This window comes from Poecilia formosa, unplaced genomic scaffold (genome assembly GCF_000485575.1).
Source record: "Poecilia formosa unplaced genomic scaffold, Poecilia_formosa-5.1.2 Scaffold342, whole genome shotgun sequence".
In the NCBI taxonomy this organism is placed as follows: domain Eukaryota; kingdom Metazoa; phylum Chordata; class Actinopteri; order Cyprinodontiformes; family Poeciliidae; genus Poecilia; species Poecilia formosa.
Genome location: NW_006800281.1, coordinates 155,895 through 175,498, shown reverse-complemented (window position 1 = coordinate 175,498; position 19,604 = coordinate 155,895). Strand labels below are relative to the sequence as shown.

Below are 19,604 nucleotides of genomic sequence, written 5' to 3'. Positions count from 1 at the left end.
CCAAACAGCTGATGATCAACCAACCAACTTACCAACCAATTTACCAACCAACCAACCAACCAACTAACTAATCAATTAATCAATCAACCAGTCAATGAACAACCAACCAAATAACCAATCAACCAACCAAACAGCTGATGATCAACCAACCAACTTACCAACCAATTTACCAACCAACCAACCAACTAACTAACTAATCAATCAATCAATCAATTAATAAATCAACCAGTCAATGAACAACCAACCAACCAACCAACTAACTAATCAATTAATAAATCAACCAGTCAATGAACAACCAAATAACCAATCAACCAACCAAACAGCTGATGATCAACCAACAAGCAGCACATCCAACCAACCAGCCAAAAACCTTCTAGTTTTATTAGTTCCATATTAAACCCTGGTTACTGTAGCGACATCTGCTATGGATTTATAGTGAACTTTGTAATTATATAAATTTATACAACTGGTTCAAAAATTCTGAGAACCCCCCAAAATCTGAGTTTGATGTGAAAAGTGTGTAGAAACCATAAACTCTGCACCTCGTCAGTCTTCTGTTGAGCCCTAAAACAGAAATGATTTGCTTTGTAGCCTTCCAGTTTCTCTAAGTGTGCTGTCAGACAAAAGGTCCTAGAACAGAGTGAAACAAAAGACAAAAGTCTGTGTCCAATCATGCAGCTCAACCAGAAATCTCTAAATGCAGAAGCAGAAGGCAGAACCAAAGCAGCTGTGTTTTATTTTCAGTAGTGACACATCTTTGGTTTAAATCAGACTCTGTTTTTGTATAATAGCTCCAGCCAAGTAAAATAATTTTATCAGTCATATTCCATAGTTGAGAAAGATTATTATTAATCAGGTAATGTCAAACTGTATTGTCAATCATTTATTTTGGACAAGAAAATCTGAGTTCTGCATTATATGACGAAATAATAGCTGTTATTCCTGTTTCTGCTCTCTTTGCCAAACTAATGTAAGATACTTTTTGTAGATATTTCAGTCTCGTGTCCCTTTTCTTCTTATGTAATTAGAAACTGCTTTGTTTTCATGTTTATTTGTTTAAATCTTTGTTTTCTAGCTGCTCAGAAGCTGTGTCATCTGCTTGGTATGAATGTGATGGAGTTCACCAGAGCCATCCTGACGCCCAGGATCAAAGTGGGACGAGATTACGTCCAGAAAGCCCAGACCAAGGAGCAGGTCAGCTAAGTCCTGACTGGCTCTGATTGAATTCATTCTCTCCTCCTTCGTCTTCATGCTGTTGTGTTTCTTTCCTCCCTGCAGGCTGACTTCGCTGTGGAGGCGCTCGCTAAAGCAACGTATGAGCGCCTGTTCCGCTGGCTGGTTCATCGTATTAACAAAGCTCTGGACCGAACCAAGCGGCAGGGCGCCTCCTTCATTGGTATTCTGGACATCGCTGGGTTTGAAATTTTCCAGGTTTGAATTTTCCTTTGTTACATTTTTTAAAAGTAGTATAGTTCCTGCTTTTGAGGGACTTGCAGTGACTTGCAAAAGTATTTATAGCCCTTGAACTTTTCCATATTTTGTCACATTACAACCACAAACATAAATGTATTTCATTGGATTTTAATGTGAAAAACCAACACAAAGTGATATATTAATCATGAAGTAGAAAGGAAATTATACATGATTGGGCCTGTCACTATAACAAACTTTGCTGGACGATAAATTGTATTATGATAAACAATAATCTTGTTGTTTTTGAGATCATTTTGAAGTAATATAGTGGTAACGGCAAAATAATGCAAGAACACATTCTCAATGAACAATAAACTTTAAATTCTAATGAACATTTAACACTGGAACTGGAAGACATAAATAAACAAAACAACAAATAAAATTAATTATGACGTTTCTGTAAACAGATTTTTCCTCCAAAAAAGGGCTAGTCGAGACAAAAGCACCAGACTGAAGACTTTTATCATCCAATTTTTGGTAGAAAGAGTGAAAACAGAAAAACAACACATGATGCAAATGGAAACTATGATTCATAACATTTTTAAAAAATTAAAAAACTGGCAAGTGTAATAATATTCAACACCCTTTTCTCTGAGTGCAACCAGTTGCCTTCAGAAGTTGCCTGTTGATTGCTAATGACTAAACAGAGTCCGCCTGTGTGTAATCTAATCTCAGTACAAGTCCAGCTGCTCTGTGATGCCTCAGAGGTCGGTTAAGAGAATATTGGGGAGCAAACGGCATCATGAAGTCCAAGGAAAACACAGGTCACATCAGAGATGAAGTTGTGGAGAAGCTTAAAGCAGGGTTAGACTTTGAACATCTCACCCTTCAGTCCATCATCTGGAAATGAAAAGAGTATGGCACAACTGTAAATCTACTAACACATCTAAACGTAGGAGAATACTGATCAGAGATGCAGACAAGATCCACAGCTCAGGTGGAATTCAGCAGTATGAATACTTTTGAAAGCCTCTGTATAGGTTTTTTTGGCTTTTCTTTAGTTAATAGTCTTTCTCTTGCTTGTATTTGCAGCTGAACTCCTTCGAGCAGCTCTGCATCAACTACACCAACGAGAAGCTGCAGCAGCTCTTCAACCACACCATGTTCATCCTGGAGCAGGAGGAGTACCAGAGGGAGGGCATCGAGTGGAGCTTCATCGACTTCGGCCTGGACCTGCAGCCCTGCATCGACCTCATCGAGAGACCGGTTAGTCACTATAAAGCCTGGTATGGATGGTGTTAGCAGAAGCTTTAAAAACATGCTAAACTCTTCATGTTTTCAAACTGTATTCCATTTTATTCTGATGTTATGTGATGGACCAGGAGTCTGCAAGCTGACTCTTTACACCTCTTACAGTGTCTCTTAATATTACTTTGGGTCAAAAATTAAAACCAAAGAGGAACTCAAGTTGGTGGTTATCAGTCCAGCATTTTCTGCCCCTATTCATTAAATAAAATACAATAAATAACCACAAACTAAAGAGCAATATATCCAAATGAGAAGTTAGCAGCAGCTAGCATTTGTCAAATTAAACATAGCTAAAATGCACAACATTAATAATGATAACAGTTAAAAACATTATTCAAAACGTACCAAAATTACTCATGAGACACTTTATATGATTAAGTTTGTCTAAAATACATGTTGGAAAGAAAACACAGAGCTGATTCTAATACATACTAGGGCTGTGTAATAATATCGATTTTGCGATATATCGATGTTTTCTTTCCTAGAAAAAAAAAACGATATTCATCCGCAAGTATCGTAACATCCAACTGTCACCTTGCTCACTCACTGCTTGCTTCGCCGGGAGAGTGATTAGGACATCAGGCTTAGAGTGATTCCTTCAGATGTTAAGTGTTGAGGTTAAAAAGGTATCAAACTGTTCAGAGCAGGGTACTTGGTGCACTTTATTTACTTTACAAATGCATGTAAGCTACAGTTTGTACTGTTTCAATTAAAAGAAACATGTTTTCTCACCACTTCTTTGATTCATTTTGTCCAGATGTCGACTTTAAGTCTGTGTCCATGTCCAACCAGAGCCATGTATTGTGTAGTTGGTGCTTTTAATCAGTTTTCAGTTAAATTAATTCAATCCAACTCTATAACAGTCACAAAATGTCACCAATATCACTCTGTCCCTCTAAAATCTTTCAGAAAATCGCAAAAGTGTATTGAATTGTATCGTTTGCTGAATATCGCAATATATATCGTATGGTGAGCATAACATGTATCGTACCGTATTGTGAGATTATTGTATCACAACAGCCCTAATACATACCACAGTTGCCGACGGCAACAGGAAAAACGGGGGAGTTACCGGTTGCTATGGTAACCACCAACCCCCAAGAGCAGCGTAACAGACCTTAATACGCAAATAAATGTCTGGAGAAACAACCTGTTGACTAAATAAAATAAATTCAAAGAATAAATATACAAATTTTGACAAACTTCACATCTATTGTATTGTTAAAATAAACACAACTTTGAGGTAAACCATTTAATTTTGGGTGTATGTTTAGGACTGTTCTCACAGTGGAAGGGAAACTTTCTCCCTGCCCTTTCTGGTGTATCCTTCGTCACTAATGTTCTCTAACAAACCTCTGAGCCATGTGTCAAGTTCTCCTTTGTGTCAGTCTCTCATGTAAAGGTGGAAAAGGTGAGAGGGTTTGAATAAGTTTTCAAGGAACCGTATTGTCACATTTGCCTAAATCATCTTTTAGAAAGAAGTGATTTAGACCATTATTTTAGGAAGGTTACGATATGAAAGACACAGCGGGTGAAAATAAATCACTGTGTTTGTATAGGTGAGACTGCATTACTGTGCTCTACCGTGGGAATGAAATGTTTTCGGTTTTCCTCCAGGCGAACCCTCCGGGAGTGTTGGCTCTGTTGGATGAGGAGTGCTGGTTCCCCAAAGCCACAGACAAGACCTTCGTAGACAAACTGATCCAGGAGCAGGGAACTCACACCAAGTTTCAGAGACCCAGGCAGCTCAAAGACAAGGCTGACTTCTGCATCATCCACTATGCTGGCAGGGTAGGCTTCGTTACTGGTTGGGTTTCTAAACGCCACACTTAGTAGACAATTGTTTTATCTTTTGGAAGCAGATTTGTTTGAAAATTAAGCTTCTATTAAGTCACAATTAAGCCTCCAATGACCCCTCATTGTATGTTGATTCAGCTGCCAAATCTTTATCTTTGAATAGCTGTTTGAAACAATGATGCATCGTCTTCTCTTGTGGGATTCCCAGTGAACACTAAGGCCTGTTTGGTCAGAAATGTTTGGCAGTAAAAAACTGGATTGGCCGAACAGACACAGACCTGCTGAGGTTCACATCTGTTCATATTTATGTGGCTTTTGGATTTACAACAGAATGTTTCAGAACAATGATGTACTGATGATTTAAAGTTATCAATGAAGATGAACCAAAAAAAGGCCTCAGGAAAGTGAGATTTTTTACTTCAGATGCAAATGAAGCAGCAGTTCTGTTTCCACTGAACATAAAATTGAGCAAATTAGAACTAGAAAAATAAATTTGCTAAATAAAAACACATCCGTTCCAGGAAAAAAGTTTGAGCTGGTTTTTCAGCCATATTGAAATTGGTATATACAATAATCAGTTTGAGTTTGAGTGGTCTTACGTTAAGTTACAGTTAACCTAATCTCTATGAAACCATGTCCTTGAAAGATATTTGGGGTATTTTATAGTATCCTTACTCTACTGCATGTACTGTATATCATGAATAACTGCATAATACCTTTATTTCTCTGTATTTTACTAAACTAAAGCCTGTTTCTTGTTCAGGTTGACTACAAGGCAGACGAGTGGCTGATGAAGAACATGGACCCTCTTAACGACAACGTGGCTACGCTTCTTCATCAGTCAACAGACAAATTCGTGGCTGAACTGTGGAAAGACGGTAATTTGCTTCCTTAGATTTCAACGTAAACTAGAAAGAATCGGTTTAAAAACCGCGTCCAGTCAGATTCTTGTGTTTGTAGCCTTCTGCTTACTTACAGGGCTGTGAAAAGGAGTTTCATCCCCTTATACTCTGAAATGTTTTAGATGTTTGAGCTCAAGTTTTAATATAACCTGAAGGGAAATATAGTTGTTTTAATTTAATAAGAGTAATAAAAGCTTGGGCAGGTATTTCCACAGCATCCATTTTAAGTCAAAACTTTGACTAGGCCACTCCACAACCTTTATACTGCCTTTTGGAGCCAGTCAGAGTCAGACCTGCTGGTAACCCAGGTTGGATTGAGCTTAAGACATTAAAACTCTCCCATGAGTGTAATTTTTGCATCTTATTATTTATTCTGGTAAAAAGGAATAAGGATCTTCATTGTTCTATGTTTTCTACATCTGTGGATAATATTTCTACAGCTTGGTTTGCTGGCGTCCCACAGGTTTTGAAATGGTGGTGTCTTCCTGCCCAGACAGACAGACGTCAAAAACTTTATCAATTAAATTTTTTAAAATAAAATTATCAAAGTGCTTCTTGAAGACAAAATGTAAAATATTTACATAATAAAATTTAATTAAAAAGACAAAATATGCAAATGCAGATAATATTCAGTAATATTTTAAGTGTTTCTAAGGAAAACTGTGCATAATTCTGAGGAGTGATTCTCTAAAATATTAAACTTGTTCCATTAGATTAAGGCTAACTTTTGATTTGAGGATCTAAAGCCTGGAGTTTTAACGTTTCAGTCTATTAGGAAGGAGCTTGACTCTGCAGGCTGCTGAAAGTTAAAGTCAGCAGTTTAACCTGAACTCCATTATGAAGTGATAAAGCATTGAAAAGACATTAACACAGGAGCGATGTGAGCTCTGCTGCTGGTTCCAGTTCAAAGTCTGGCTGCAGACTTCTGGACCAGCTGCAGATGTGTGACAAAAGTCTAGACATGAGGAAATAAAATCATGAATAATCATCTCATTCCTGTTTTGAGATTTAACGTTTTCAGTTTGGAAGTCCATTTAAAATAATCAAAACTGTTTTTTTTGTTTTGTTTGGCCTTTAAGAGGCATTGATTGTCGTTTTCAGGTAACAGATTTCTCTCCAGGTTTTTGATCCTCAGTGTCGGCTCAGTTGAAAGGAGATCTATTCCCTTTAGTCGCAGACGTAATTCAGACGGCTTAAAGGTGCCAAACTGCGTCAAATTCATAAAACTGATTAAAAATGCTCTGAGATGTATTAATAATCTGTCCTGTGTTAATTTTTATGAGATGGTTTATCTTTATTTATGTTGTTAGACAGATTCTGTTTAAATGTTTTGATCTTACATTTCATTGTACAGATCAAGTTGGTGGTTAATTTTTGCTAATTCCTAAATTAACAAGGGTGGGCAATTACGTTTTTACTTACTAGGGTCAAACTGGCGTAATAAGTTGTTTTTCCCTAAACCTGGTTCACACAGCAAGATTTTTATGCCGATTTTCCCTTCCAACAGTCTTAAGGATGCTGTGATTATCAGGGTGGCTCTTAAAGGTGACCTATTATGCTCCCTGGAACCAGTTAGGATAGATATGTGGGCTATACAAAACTTATCAATCACAGGAGGCCCTGTGATGAACTTTTTGCACAAAGTCATTCTTAGATAATGAGATTTTATTCTGCTTTCTTCTGCCTATTTTGAGCTGTTTAAGGGCCTCCTGTCGCTTCAAATCCAAATACGCTGCTGCTGGCCATGCCCCCAACTCAATGTTTACACTCACATGTGAAAATGGCTGCGAAAAAATTTGCAATTATATAACCATAGATCTTTGAAAAGCAGAAGTGGAGCCTCCTGCACAACCAACAAGAATAGAGGAAAGTGGTTCCCAACAAAACTCTTGTCTTTTCCAGCAGCCGTTGTACAGCGAATACAGTGGTGAAACCAGCTGACCAAATGTGCTGGACCTCCATTTCGGTTGCTAGGTGACTGTGTTGGGTGTGGCTGGGGTTGCTAGGTAACGGTGCAGGTTTCTTTGAATGTGACTTAACAATTGGAAGGTTTTTGAAAATTGCTCTTTTTCCAGGCACTTTATTACTAAAAGCTTCTTCTGTTGCTGACCTGTTGCACTTTTCTGACATCTGAAAAAACCACTTGACACTCAACACCTCCTCCTCCTGCTCCTTCTCTTTCTCCTCCTCCTCTTTTTCTCTGTGTTGTAGAGATTCAGACCATTCAAAGGGCCTCATTCTATGACAATGTCACATGTCTGGATGAGCCAGAAGGTGAATGACTGGGTGGCACCGCAGCAGAACTGGGCCAAAATATGAATTACTGCATCGTAAAGCAGAAGCTGGATATAATTGCTGGTTAAACCGGATGATTTGGAGCATGTTGGTGTATTTTTGCCCAGGTCTGCTTGTAGCTGGTGCTGAGCATCACATCGTATCTGAAGTGGCTCCCATTTGCTTCCAGGCTGCATGGCTCCTCTGACCCGGCCAAAAGCAGCAGCGCCTAGTTGGGAACTAGAATGATGTGCTTCCCTTAGTTCAATTAGTGTGTTTTAATTGTATCTTTGTGGGCTTAAGCTAAAGTAGTTCTGGTATTTTGTAATGAGAGAGACGTGCGGTAACAACCTAAGGATATTTGGCGACACAATCTCTCGCTGCAGCTGCAGAGATGAAAACCAGATGCTGGTTTTGGTGTTTCGCTTTTGCTCTGAGATCATAATTAAAGCTCCAGCCTGCAGCCATGCATCATGTTTGCCCAGGTGCAAAACTTCCACCAGACTGCGACTTTTAATTTGAAGGAACCTGCTAAGGCATAAATATGCAACATCATTTATATTCAGCCGGCGTATTGAGGGATGTATTCCCTCAATACAGAGGGAATACATCCAGTTTAACGGTGTTTGTTGATTAGTTTATTTTATTTTCCCCCTTTTACAACAAACAAGTAACAAGACCAGAAAAAATATGCAAAATTAAATGAATTTATTAAATTTAGTTCTTATGTATGTTAAAACAGTTTAATCTACAGCATCTATTGGCATTTCAAAAGTCAATTATCAAATTTTTCTTTAAATATTCAACTTCTTTCAGTTTTAGAATAAAGTTAATTCTTTCCATCAGAAATATAATATGGGAGGTGTAACATCTTCATATTTCGTAATCAGAAAAAATATAAAAATTTACACAAATCAGGCGATTTAAAACTTGTTTTGATTTGATCCAGGTTGAAAGTTTTTCAGTGTCATGTGACGAATTAATTAATCATTTTTCTTTGAACAGCGCCTTGCAAAAGTTTTCATACCCTCTGAACATTTTCACATTTTACAACCACAAACTTCATTTAATATTTTCCTGGAGTTTTATGAAGTGGGAAAATGCAGCTCTCAAATTTCTTTACAAATAAAAATCTGAAAAGTGTGGCATGTTGCTGGTGTTTAATAAAAGAATAACATGCAACCTTCGATCAGTTTCAGCTGCAAGTCTGCAGAAGTTATCAAACTAGCTCAACCTGAGCAGCTAATTTCAAGTATTGTCAGTTAAATTTACTCTAGGAATTTGACTAGGCCATTTTAACACGATGAATGTTTAGGGCTGATTTCTCTGTTCAGTCTCGGATTTTTGTTTAGTTTATTTGTAGAGAAACTTCTTCCACATTCCCTCTACATGACTTCTGGACACATTTTTTAGATTTTCATTTGTTGATTCTCCTTTTTCTTCCACTTCATAATTATTCCCTTCTTTTTGTTGGTCAGTTGCACAAATTTCTAATAAAACTTTAAAGTTTGTGGTCATAATGTGACAAAATGTGACAATGTTCAAGGTACTGTAATTACACTGAAATTATTTATCCTGCTTTTGGGGGGAAAAAAACTACAGCCAAGTGCAAACCCTTGCCAGTCATCCTGAAAAAATGAAAATGTTGAGAATCTCAGCTGTTAGCAAGAATGTGATGCCAGGATCTGAGCGCTTCCCTCTGAACCCGGAGGAGACCCAGTAGATGCAGCCAAACGCTTTGCAGCTCCATGTCCAGAAGCTCTAGCTCTAGTCCTAGACTGCTGCTGTTCTTATTTATCTTTCTGCTGCTGGTCGTTTGGAAACCTCATGTCAGTAGCTGCGTTTCCATTACAAAATGTGCGCAAAAATGTTTATGTATTTACTTTAATGTAAATACATGAACAAGCCTTTATGTAGCATTTCAAATAAAATAATCATGTTTATTAATACAAAATAATCAATAAGAATGTAAACAGTGACACGTTTAAAATGTTGCGTAATTATGCTCAAATTTGCATAAAACATTTGCTCATATGTTGCAGAAATTTAAGAATCTAATCTCTGAAATCTGTTTCTTTAAATGCAAAACCGAATCTATGCATAGTGATAATATTACTCAAGTAAAAGAAAGAAGTAGACTTCAGTAAAACTACTCCTATAAGTACCTTTTATCTAAAAAAGTTACTCAAGTAAATGTAACCAAACTATCCACCTTCGAGCATAGATAAGAACATCAGTAGCTTATATTTGTCAACAACCGTAACGTGACATATTGGCATTATTTAGCTAACATTATCTGCATCCAACAGCATCACTCGACTCACTCTGTTAGCTTCTTTGCGTTTTGCTGGTTTGCTGCCATGATGCTAACACACACCTGCGGCGCTCTGCGCAGCAGCTGCAGCAGCTGCAGCAGGTCTGCTTCACTGCCGTACAAAGGTGTAAAACCGACGCCAGCTCTTCAGCGCTCATGTTGCGTTTAAAGGCGGCTTGGAAAAACACTGAATTAAACAGTTGTAACAGCTGAAAGAAGGGCACAGATTCAGGAAGTGCAGGAGCCCCTACTGTATAAGATCGATATAGGAATAACAGAAAGTTGTCTGACATAAAAATAAAAACCCCAGCTTGACTCTGTGGGCAGGCAATGTCCTCCATTGCCTCCTTCCACTTCCTGTCCTCTTCTTCATATTTTCCACCAGTAGTAACATCCTGTTGTTGATCACATTGGTCATGCAAGCGCAAAAACTTACGCTTTTTCAAAATTTCCATGTTTCTATTGGGCAGATTAATTTTCGTAATTCCAGTTTGCGTAAGTTTAATGGAAACGCAGCTGCTGTGATGCTGGAAGCCTCTGCTGTCCTGACAGACGGTCTCCGTCTCTCTCTGTGTCCCCACCAGTGGACCGGATCGTGGGTCTGGACCAGGTGGCTGGGATGAACGAAACGGCGTTTGGCGCCACCTATAAAACCAAGAAGGGAATGTTTCGTACGGTGGGGCAGCTCTACAAAGAGTCGCTCACCAAACTCATGGCCACCCTGAGGAACACCAACCCGAACTTTGTCCGCTGCATCATCCCCAACCACGAGAAAAGAGTAAACTCTCCTCTGCACATCATAACTTGTATTTTAGACTCTCGTCTTTTCCTGTGTCTGGGATGCTGAATCTGTTTGGGTCCGCAGGCCGGTAAGTTAGAACCTCACCTGGTTCTGGATCAGCTGAGGTGTAACGGCGTCTTGGAGGGAATTCGGATCTGCAGACAGGGCTTCCCCAACCGGATCGTCTTCCAGGAGTTCAGACAGAGGTGAAGAACTGCAGAGTTCTTTCAACCGTTTCTGGTTCCCACGTAGAATATCGTGGTGTGAATAAATATTTACACCATTTGTGTATTTGTGTCTTTTTTTATTTGCAGATATGAGATTCTCACCCCCAATGCCATTCCAAAGGGATTCATGGATGGGAAACAGGCCTGTGAGAGAATGGTAACGTCATTTTTTCTGTTGATTTCCGGCTCTTTTCATAACTCTTATTTATTTTTTTAAATGACACTGGCTTTTATTTCAGTCACTCTTTTTTTGAGTTGACATAAATTCAAAGTTGAGACAAATAGAAGTTGTAAAACTTGCTTATTGAAGCTAACATCAGACTGATTGGTGAAAAAAAAAAAATCCAGATTTTCCAAAAATTTGAATCTCAAAGAACAGAAAATTCGATTAATCATTAAAACCAATGTATCACTCAGCCCTGCTCTCTGTTTTGTTTTTGTTTTCTCAGATTCAGGCCCTGGAGCTGGACCCCAACCTGTTCCGCATCGGTCAGAGTAAGATCTTCTTCAGAACCGGAGTTCTGGCTCATCTGGAGGAGGAGCGAGACCTGAAGATCACCGACATCATCATCTACTTCCAGTCCGTGTGCCGCGGATATTTAGCTCGCAAGTAAGAGCTGGATCTTCACTTAAAAACCGGGAATTTTTCATTTTCAAGAAATTAGATCTGAGATTTTCCTTACAGAAATCTCAAATCTAATCTATTTTAATTATTCTCCAGAGCATTCAGAACTTTGCCTGTGGAAACGTAACATTACAAAAACTTACTGAGTATTTTTGGTCTGGTTTCTACTACTTTTAATCATGATATAGAAGATTATTTTAAATAAATAATTCATTAACATTTTTAAAAAGTTCTAGTTATAAGTGACGTAATCTGCCAGTGGAACAAAACATTTTTTTAAATGTCTCATTCCACTGAAGAACACTTTGTGGAGATTTTTGTACTTTCTTTATACATCATGTTTAAGTATGTAATTTGAGCAGGAAGGTCATTTACTTCAGCATGATTTGTTTCAGTGTAATGAATATTTATTATTCCTAATCTGTGTAATTGAAAGTTGTCTTGTATTTTATACGTTACTTTAGTGTTTTGTTCTCTGTGTGCAGGGTGAAACATTTCAAAACATTATATTTTAGTTTACCTTATGAGTTATGTAGAATATCACAAGACATTATAAATAACATTAATAAGTAATTTTATATAAAAGTGAACTGAAACTGTCGTTTTTTATGTCCAAAGTGCTTGAAAAGTCTGAAATCTTACCTTGAAAATGCCTGAAAAGTGTTTGAATTTTACTGAGGAGATAAATGTACGTACCCTGAACCTTTCTCGTTTCTTTTCTTTTTTCTTTCTTCGCTCTTTTTTAGAGCTTTTGCTAAGAAGCAGCAGCAGCTCAGCGCTCTGAAGGTCCTCCAGAGGAACTGCGCTGCTTACCTGAAGCTGCGGCACTGGCAGTGGTGGCGGCTCTTCACCAAGGTGAGACTTTGAGCTGCAGCAGCGCAGAGTTACACCGAAGGAAGGAGGGAGACATGGGTTTGGTTCCGGTTCTGTTCCAGGTGAAGCCGCTGCTTCAGGTCACCAGGCAGGAGGAGGAGCTGCAGGCCAAAGACGAGGAGCTGGTGAAGGTGAAGGAGAGACAGCTGAAGGTGGAGAACGAGCTGGTGGAGATGGAGAGGAAACACCAGCAGGTAAGAGCATCCGCTCACTGCAGGTCGATTACAGTTTCTAACCACGGTCACGTCAGAGTCTGTAAATAATTAATCACATTTTAATAGAAAAGTACACATAAATAAATCAACATTTTTAATTCAAAAACCCTTTTTGCTACTTAAATAGCCACATGAGCTCAACAGCAAATACATTTATTGTTTTTAATCTGTTATTTAGTTTATAATTTCAACCATCAGACTTGTGCAAACTTCTGTTTTACACATTCAGCTTTCGAACATTTTAGGAACTAATACAGAAATGTGGACTGTAGACGCTGATATTAGCATCTGCTGCTACGTGGTTAGCATTGAGATGCTATCTTATGCTTCAAAGCTTCGCTGATAGGCTAACTCTTGTTTGCATAATTTCCACACAACAATAATCTTCCCCAGCGTCTCATCAGGTTGTTTTTTAAGCCTCAAAAGGACAAATGAAAGCGGCTTTGTCGTCCATCAATGTTGTTTGTGTGTTTGTCGCTTTTTAGCCAGATTTATGGGCGCAACAGAAATGCATGAATGGAAGGATTCTTGCTGGAACCTTTGTATTTAAAAGTAGATTAAATTAAATGAGTTAAATGTTTTCTGACAAGTTAAAATCTACGCGATCAATTGGTAAATTTTATTTAAAAATCTCTTTACAGAGATATGAATCACAAAGCGCTGTACAATAAAAATCTACTTTAAAACTATACAAAGCATAAAAGAAACGTATGAAACTCAATGACGTAAAAGCCTGGGGAAATCAAAAAGTCTTTAGTAGCTTTTTAAAAATCAGGTGTGCAAGGCCAAACTGTCCCACAGTTCTTAATCAAAACGAAACCGTCCCAGCCCTACTTCTTACTGAAAGTAAATATTTACACTTGAAATAAACCTCATTTTAATTTGAGTTAGAAAAAGTAACAATCCTGCAGCTAAGGAACGATCACACATTCCCCAAACTGTTGATTCTTCTTCTTTTAGCTCCTGGAGGAGAAGAATATTCTGGCGGAGCAGCTGCATGCAGAGACCGAACTGTTCGCCGAGGCGGAAGAGATGAGAGTTCGCCTCCTCTCTCGGAAGCAAGAGCTGGAGGAAATCCTGCATGACCTGGAGTCCCGGGTGGAAGAGGAGGAGGAGAGGAACCAGAGCCTGCAGAATGAGAAGAAGAAGATGCAGTCTCACATCCAGGTCTGTGCTGCCCTTATTTTCATATTCTAATAATCACAAACTGCTGTGTTGTCTTTTCAAAAAGTGAAAACTTTTGTTTCTCCCTCCACAGGACCTGGAGGAGCAGCTGGACGAAGAGGAAGCTGCGAGGCAGAAGTTGCAGCTGGACAAAGTGACGGCCGAGGCAAAGATCAAGAAGATGGAGGAGGACATTCTGCTGCTGGAAGACCAAAACTCAAAGTTTCTTAAGGTGAGGAGTGTTTCCTGTTCAAACAGGAAGTTCATCAGGGTTTTCAGCACTTATGTGTTTGGGTTCCGTCTTGGTCAACAGGAGAAAAAGCTGGTGGAGGACAGGATTGCTGAGATGACGTCCCAGCTGGCAGAGGAAGAGGAGAAGGCCAAGAATCTGGGCAAAGTGAAGAACAAGCAGGAGATGATGATGGTTGATCTTGAGGGTGAGTTTCTAATTACCAAACAATAACAAGAAGGTTCTGAGTCGTTTCTTCTTCCTGAGAAGCTCAGGTCCTTTCATATCTGTCAGAAGAAGCTGCAGATGTTATAAAAGCTAAAACAAAGTTAAACTCTTCAAAGTTAAAATATCCATTTCTTTGTTACTTTCTTATAACTGCCATTTTTATGAAGCAAATAAAGCTCTGGAAAAATTTAAGACCAATGAAAACCTCCTGGTTATTCCACCAAATATTGACCTCTGAACTCTTCCTGAGTTAAATCATTAGTGTTGTTGTTTGTAAATGAATATTAACATTATTATTATTATTATTATTATTATTATTATTGTTCTTTTATTTGAGGTCTGAAGGTTCTGCATCTTTTCGTTATTTTGACCATTTCTCATTTTCTGCAAATATTAAATTTTTGCTTGTAACTTCAGAGACATGTTGACAGAAGTTCACAGAATAAAAGAACAAAGTTCATTTTACTCAAACATAAACCTATAAAAAGTGAAGTCATAGGAACTGAACATCTTAAGTGGTTTTCCAGAGCTGTATAGGGCATATGAGTAATATGTGTGAGTAAAAATAAAATCTCTGATTTTTCATACCAGATCCGATTTCCAATTGTAAACTATTTATTTCTCATTTTCTTTTCTAAAAAAGAAATTAGAAATATTTTCAAAAAGTGGCTTTTATTTCAATCATCCCTTAACATGAGCTATACTACAGAGTGTTAGGACTAGGCTACAAGATGTTTTATTTAATTGCAAAAGTATAGTCATATTAGGAGAATAAAGACACAATTTTACCAGAATTGATGCCTGTGATCGTCCTCAGAGCGCTTAAAGAAGGAGGAGAAAACGCGACAGGAGCTGGAAAAGGCCAAACGTAAACTGGATGCTGAGACCACCGACCTGCAGGATCAGATCGCAGAGCTTCAGGCGCAGATCGAGGAGCTGAAGATGCAGCTGACCAAGAAGGAGGAGGAGCTGCAGGCTCTGCTAGCCAGGTCAGTCAACAGGAAAACCAGACAAAACTGCAACGGCTGGTCCACTTCTACTGGGAAATAGTTTTTTTTTAGCATGCTGAATATATCAAAACAGTGTTTGTGTTGATAGTGGAGCCTCTTGTAAGTCTCAGAATTCACATTCAGAAAAGTAAGATGACGTTTTTCTGTTTTACTTAATATCTCTGAAACCCCTAAATTATATCGTAACAGCTAAAATGCAACGTTGATGGACTTTATGGCTTCAGTTTGCACATTAGAGTTGTAATTTGTGGTCACATTCTGCACAGCTGGGGACCTTTAGTTTCGCTATAAAAATTGACGGGCTGACACGGTTTCTGTCTGAGGATGTTTCCACACCAGGATAGTTTGGGAGACTTGATTCAGTTAGGCAGGAAGTGCTGAAAGATGTCACATCTTCATTCGGTTTCCCTCAAGTCGGACCAAACCGCCTGCATGGCGTCGCGCGGTTACAGCAGCTGCTCGGTCTGGGGTGCCACCAGGATAAACGGCGAGCCGTTCAGCATGTTGCTCAGTAGACATGAGAAAAAGATGGCAGAAGATCATGCTAGCAAAAATATAAACATTTATATTATTAATGATAATACATCAAATTTATATAGGTTCATTTATATGTTCCTAAGTAATACATTAGTTTTCTTCCCAGTTGCGGGCACTGCTATCTAAAAAGCTAGTTGTGGTAACCCTACAGTTAAGCTAAATATTAGTTGCACTAATGCAACTAATATTCATGCTAAAGTGCTCTCCCAACATGGCATGTAGTGGAAGCTAATGCTAAATGCTATGCCAACATGATATTTAGTGGAAGCTATTGCTAAATGCTATGCCAACATGATATTTAGTGGAAGCTATTGCTAAATGCTATACCAACATGATATTTAGTGGAAGCTAATGCTAAAGCACTATATCAGTGCGGTATTTAGTGGATGCTGATGCTAAAGCACTACACTAACATGGTATTTAGCAGAAGTTAGTTCAGTCAAAAACACACAGGATATCAGTTGCTCTTAAATAGTTTATTTGCATTCTGAGTAGATAATATACATAATCTGCTGCACTGCATCATGGGTAGAGGACATGAGGAGAGAAAACTGCTGCATAAACAGCATACTTCAAAATAAGAGTACAAATATAAACAGATGACAACTTTGAGACATCTTAACACTTGACAACCAAAGCTTCATCCCGGATGTCAAACTTTATTCATCTAAAAGTTTAATAAATTATCTCTTTAGAATTTATCAGGAAAATTAAATTTAGGGGAAGCTAATTGAGCTAAACGCTTTAAGTTAGTTAAAGCACTAAATGAACAATTGGTGCTGCTATTAACGCGTCTAGCGATCTAATACCTCAGTTTTTTAGTTAGTTTGTAAGCTGTCACATTCGCCCAAACAGAGAAAAATTGTCTAAAATTAGCAGCTAAACAGATTCAAGATCACATGAAGATATTTTCGCTCCTCAAACATTATTTAAAAAAGACGACTGAGGCCAACAAATTGCCCTCCTCTGACCTGCACAGCGTTGGTCTCGGCGTTGCTCATTTCAGCCTCGCACACAGTCTATCTTCAGAGAACAGCCCTACATGCCGTATCCATGGCAACAGCACTGTAGAGATGCATCAGAGTCGTTACCAGAAATAGACGTTTGAACAACAAAACACACGAGTGAGTTTGTAAGCGGTCGGCGCTCTTCCTCTGTGTTCCTCCACTGCAATTTCCTCCAATCAGAGAAGCTGAGAGCTTTTTCATTTGATTACAGATAACAAACGTTGATTGATGCTCATGTTTTAGTTTTTATTTTCCTTCACATGAAGCAATTTAGGGCTGGCTGACTAATTTATTCAAAATTGTAGCTGGGGAAATAATGTATTCTTTTGGTTTACACTCTTATCTCCAGAACAAAAAAATCCCATTTGCTGTCATTTTAACCGACCGACGACCCGGACACGCCGTCCGACCGTCTGACCGTCTGATTTTACAGACAGGAATCCTGGGGTTTAGTCCCAGCCTTCATTAAAGCTCCACGGGCCTCATCTTGAACTGTTCAGCAAACAATCGGGCCGGTCTTGGCCCGGAAAGTGGGGCGCCATGTTTATATGAAAGCCATTAGTGGCTTTAATCAAACCATTCATGTGATCACATAAGTGGATTTTATAGCATCCAGAGAGGAGATATTTCTGAGTGAGGAATCTCACAGGGAGGCTCAGAGAGCCGCAAGGTTTCCGTTCAGGTCTCTGCACTGCCATCCTGTGGCAACGAGGATGAAAAGAGGGATGAACTTACAGCATTTTATTAAGTATTTACGCTCCTTAATTTACTCCCCATTCCAACAAAAGAGCAACACAACATAAACAGGAAGTGGCAGGAAAACAAAACTTCTGGCAGATTTAAGTTTGCAGTAATTGTTTAATTTTACCAACATGTTTCTTCTGACTGGACGTGTTTTTGGAATTGAATCTGCTATCAAAAGATTATCCCTAAACTCCTAAATCATCAAAATGCCTGTGGAGAATCTGGTCATGCATTATAATAAGGGTTTAGTGGTTACAAGACCAATAAAGACGGAGAATTATAATTTCAACAAACCAGCTCAAGACCTATTGAATTACCTTTCTGATGAAGAATTTGTATGGAAAATTTGGGACAGAACTGGATCAGCGGTTTCCTCCTTCTTGAATCGTTTGTTTGTTTTACAGATTTTTCTTTTTATCAGAAAAAAAATGTTTTTCATGCTTTTTATTCTTCATTTCTTCTGTTGGAATCCTAATTGGAAAAGAAGGAAGAAAGGAGGGAAAACTTTATTTCTCTATTTTTATTTTCTCTTTCTGCTCTTTTCATTTTTTCTCTTCTTCTCTTAAACGCAACAATTGTAAAGCCTAAATCCACCAGGGTTATAAATAATTTTGCTCTAACTACATAGATGTTTGCAAAGTTATTTAAAATTAAAAAATCTTAGGCAGACATTTAAATTCAGTCTCTCTGGGTCAGTTCTACTTACAACCACATCAGATGCCAACATTTCCGTCCAATCTTTGTAAAATGATTCAGGTTTAGTCCGATTGGATCAAGAACAGAAATTAATCTAGACTTCTCATCTCTCCCAAATATTTACCGTTTCCTCAACAGAGGAAACGGTAAACGGAAACATTATGGCTTTCTTTCAAATTAGTTTCTTATATATTTGTTTCTATGATAAACAGAAATGGCAGAGTATCCAAAAATTATATTCAATTAAGAATAAAAAAGGTATTTGGTGAAACGTTTACTCAAGTCCTGACTAACTGATCAAATTATCGGTCATTTAATATTTAAAATTATATCACCAGACGAACCAAAATATAAAATTAAATTGGAATTTTGGTATTTTAAGGACTAAAATGACAATTATTTGTATAAGTAACAAAAAAAATCATAAAATCGGGCACAATATTTTTTTAAATTAGTTTCTTTCAATAAAAAAACTTATGAAATTTTAACAAAAACTGCAGGAGTGCATCTGGTGAATTTTAGTTTTTCATTCAGTGGTTAGAAAATCTAGAAATTTTACTCAAGCAAGAGTGGAAATACTTCATAATAGTAAAAATACAAGTACATTTTTAAAAAAAAAGTTTCTGAAGTAAACGTAATGGAGTAAATGTAAGTGGTAACGACCCATCTCTATGATAAATCCTCTCCTCGTTTTGATTCACCAGCAGCATCTTTACGTGTTTCAGAGGGATGTTAGCGGCCCGGTGCTTGAAAATAACCAGATGTTTTAGTTTCTCACCAGCAAACCTCTGTTCACAGCCATCGCTACATTTTAACACATATTGACCACATGTCAGTAAAATCCTGCATTAAAAGCTCGTGTTCCTGCGTTTCTCCAAAAAGGAGCGACGAGGAGGCGGCTCAGAAGAACAACGCCCTGAAGCAGGTCCGGGAGCTGCAGGCGCAGCTGGCCGAGCTGCAGGAGGACCTGGAGTCGGAGAGGATCTGTCGCAGCAAAGCGGAGAAACTGAAGCGGGATCTGAGCGAGGAGCTGGAGGCGCTGAAGACGGAGCTGGAGGACACGCTGGACACCACGGCCGCCCAGCAGGAGCTCAGGTACAGCAGCAGCACAAACCTCTGGGCCAGAACCCTGCAGCAGGACAAACCCCTGGGCCAGAACCCTGCAGCAGCACAAACCTCTGGGCCAGAACCCTGCAGCAGGACAAACCCCTGGGCCAGAACCCTGCAGCAGCACAAACCTCTGGGCCAGAACCCTGCAGC

General features: G+C 38.6%; 1 protein-coding gene across 4 annotated transcripts in view; it reads left to right on the top strand.

The window, feature by feature from the left end:
• The window catches only part of myh10 (myosin, heavy chain 10, non-muscle), a 68,797-nt gene that overhangs the window by 37,695 nt on the left and 11,498 nt on the right, over positions 1 to 19,604 (top strand). For all 4 annotated transcript variants that reach the window (XM_016661764.1, XM_007574008.2, XM_016661763.1 and 1 more), the window contains 16 exons: positions 1,076 to 1,194; positions 1,279 to 1,431; positions 2,506 to 2,679; positions 4,339 to 4,512; positions 5,282 to 5,396; positions 10,593 to 10,786; positions 10,874 to 10,995; positions 11,104 to 11,173; positions 11,466 to 11,626; positions 12,388 to 12,496; positions 12,577 to 12,708; positions 13,690 to 13,896; positions 13,988 to 14,125; positions 14,207 to 14,330; positions 15,168 to 15,339; positions 19,227 to 19,439. In XM_016661764.1, coding sequence (XP_016517250.1) covers positions 1,076 to 1,194; positions 1,279 to 1,431; positions 2,506 to 2,679; positions 4,339 to 4,512; positions 5,282 to 5,396; positions 10,593 to 10,786; positions 10,874 to 10,995; positions 11,104 to 11,173; positions 11,466 to 11,626; positions 12,388 to 12,496; positions 12,577 to 12,708; positions 13,690 to 13,896; positions 13,988 to 14,125; positions 14,207 to 14,330; positions 15,168 to 15,339; positions 19,227 to 19,439 — 2,377 coding nt within the window. The remainder of the gene's footprint in view (positions 1 to 1,075; positions 1,195 to 1,278; positions 1,432 to 2,505; positions 2,680 to 4,338; positions 4,513 to 5,281; positions 5,397 to 10,592; positions 10,787 to 10,873; positions 10,996 to 11,103; positions 11,174 to 11,465; positions 11,627 to 12,387; positions 12,497 to 12,576; positions 12,709 to 13,689; positions 13,897 to 13,987; positions 14,126 to 14,206; positions 14,331 to 15,167; positions 15,340 to 19,226; positions 19,440 to 19,604) is intronic.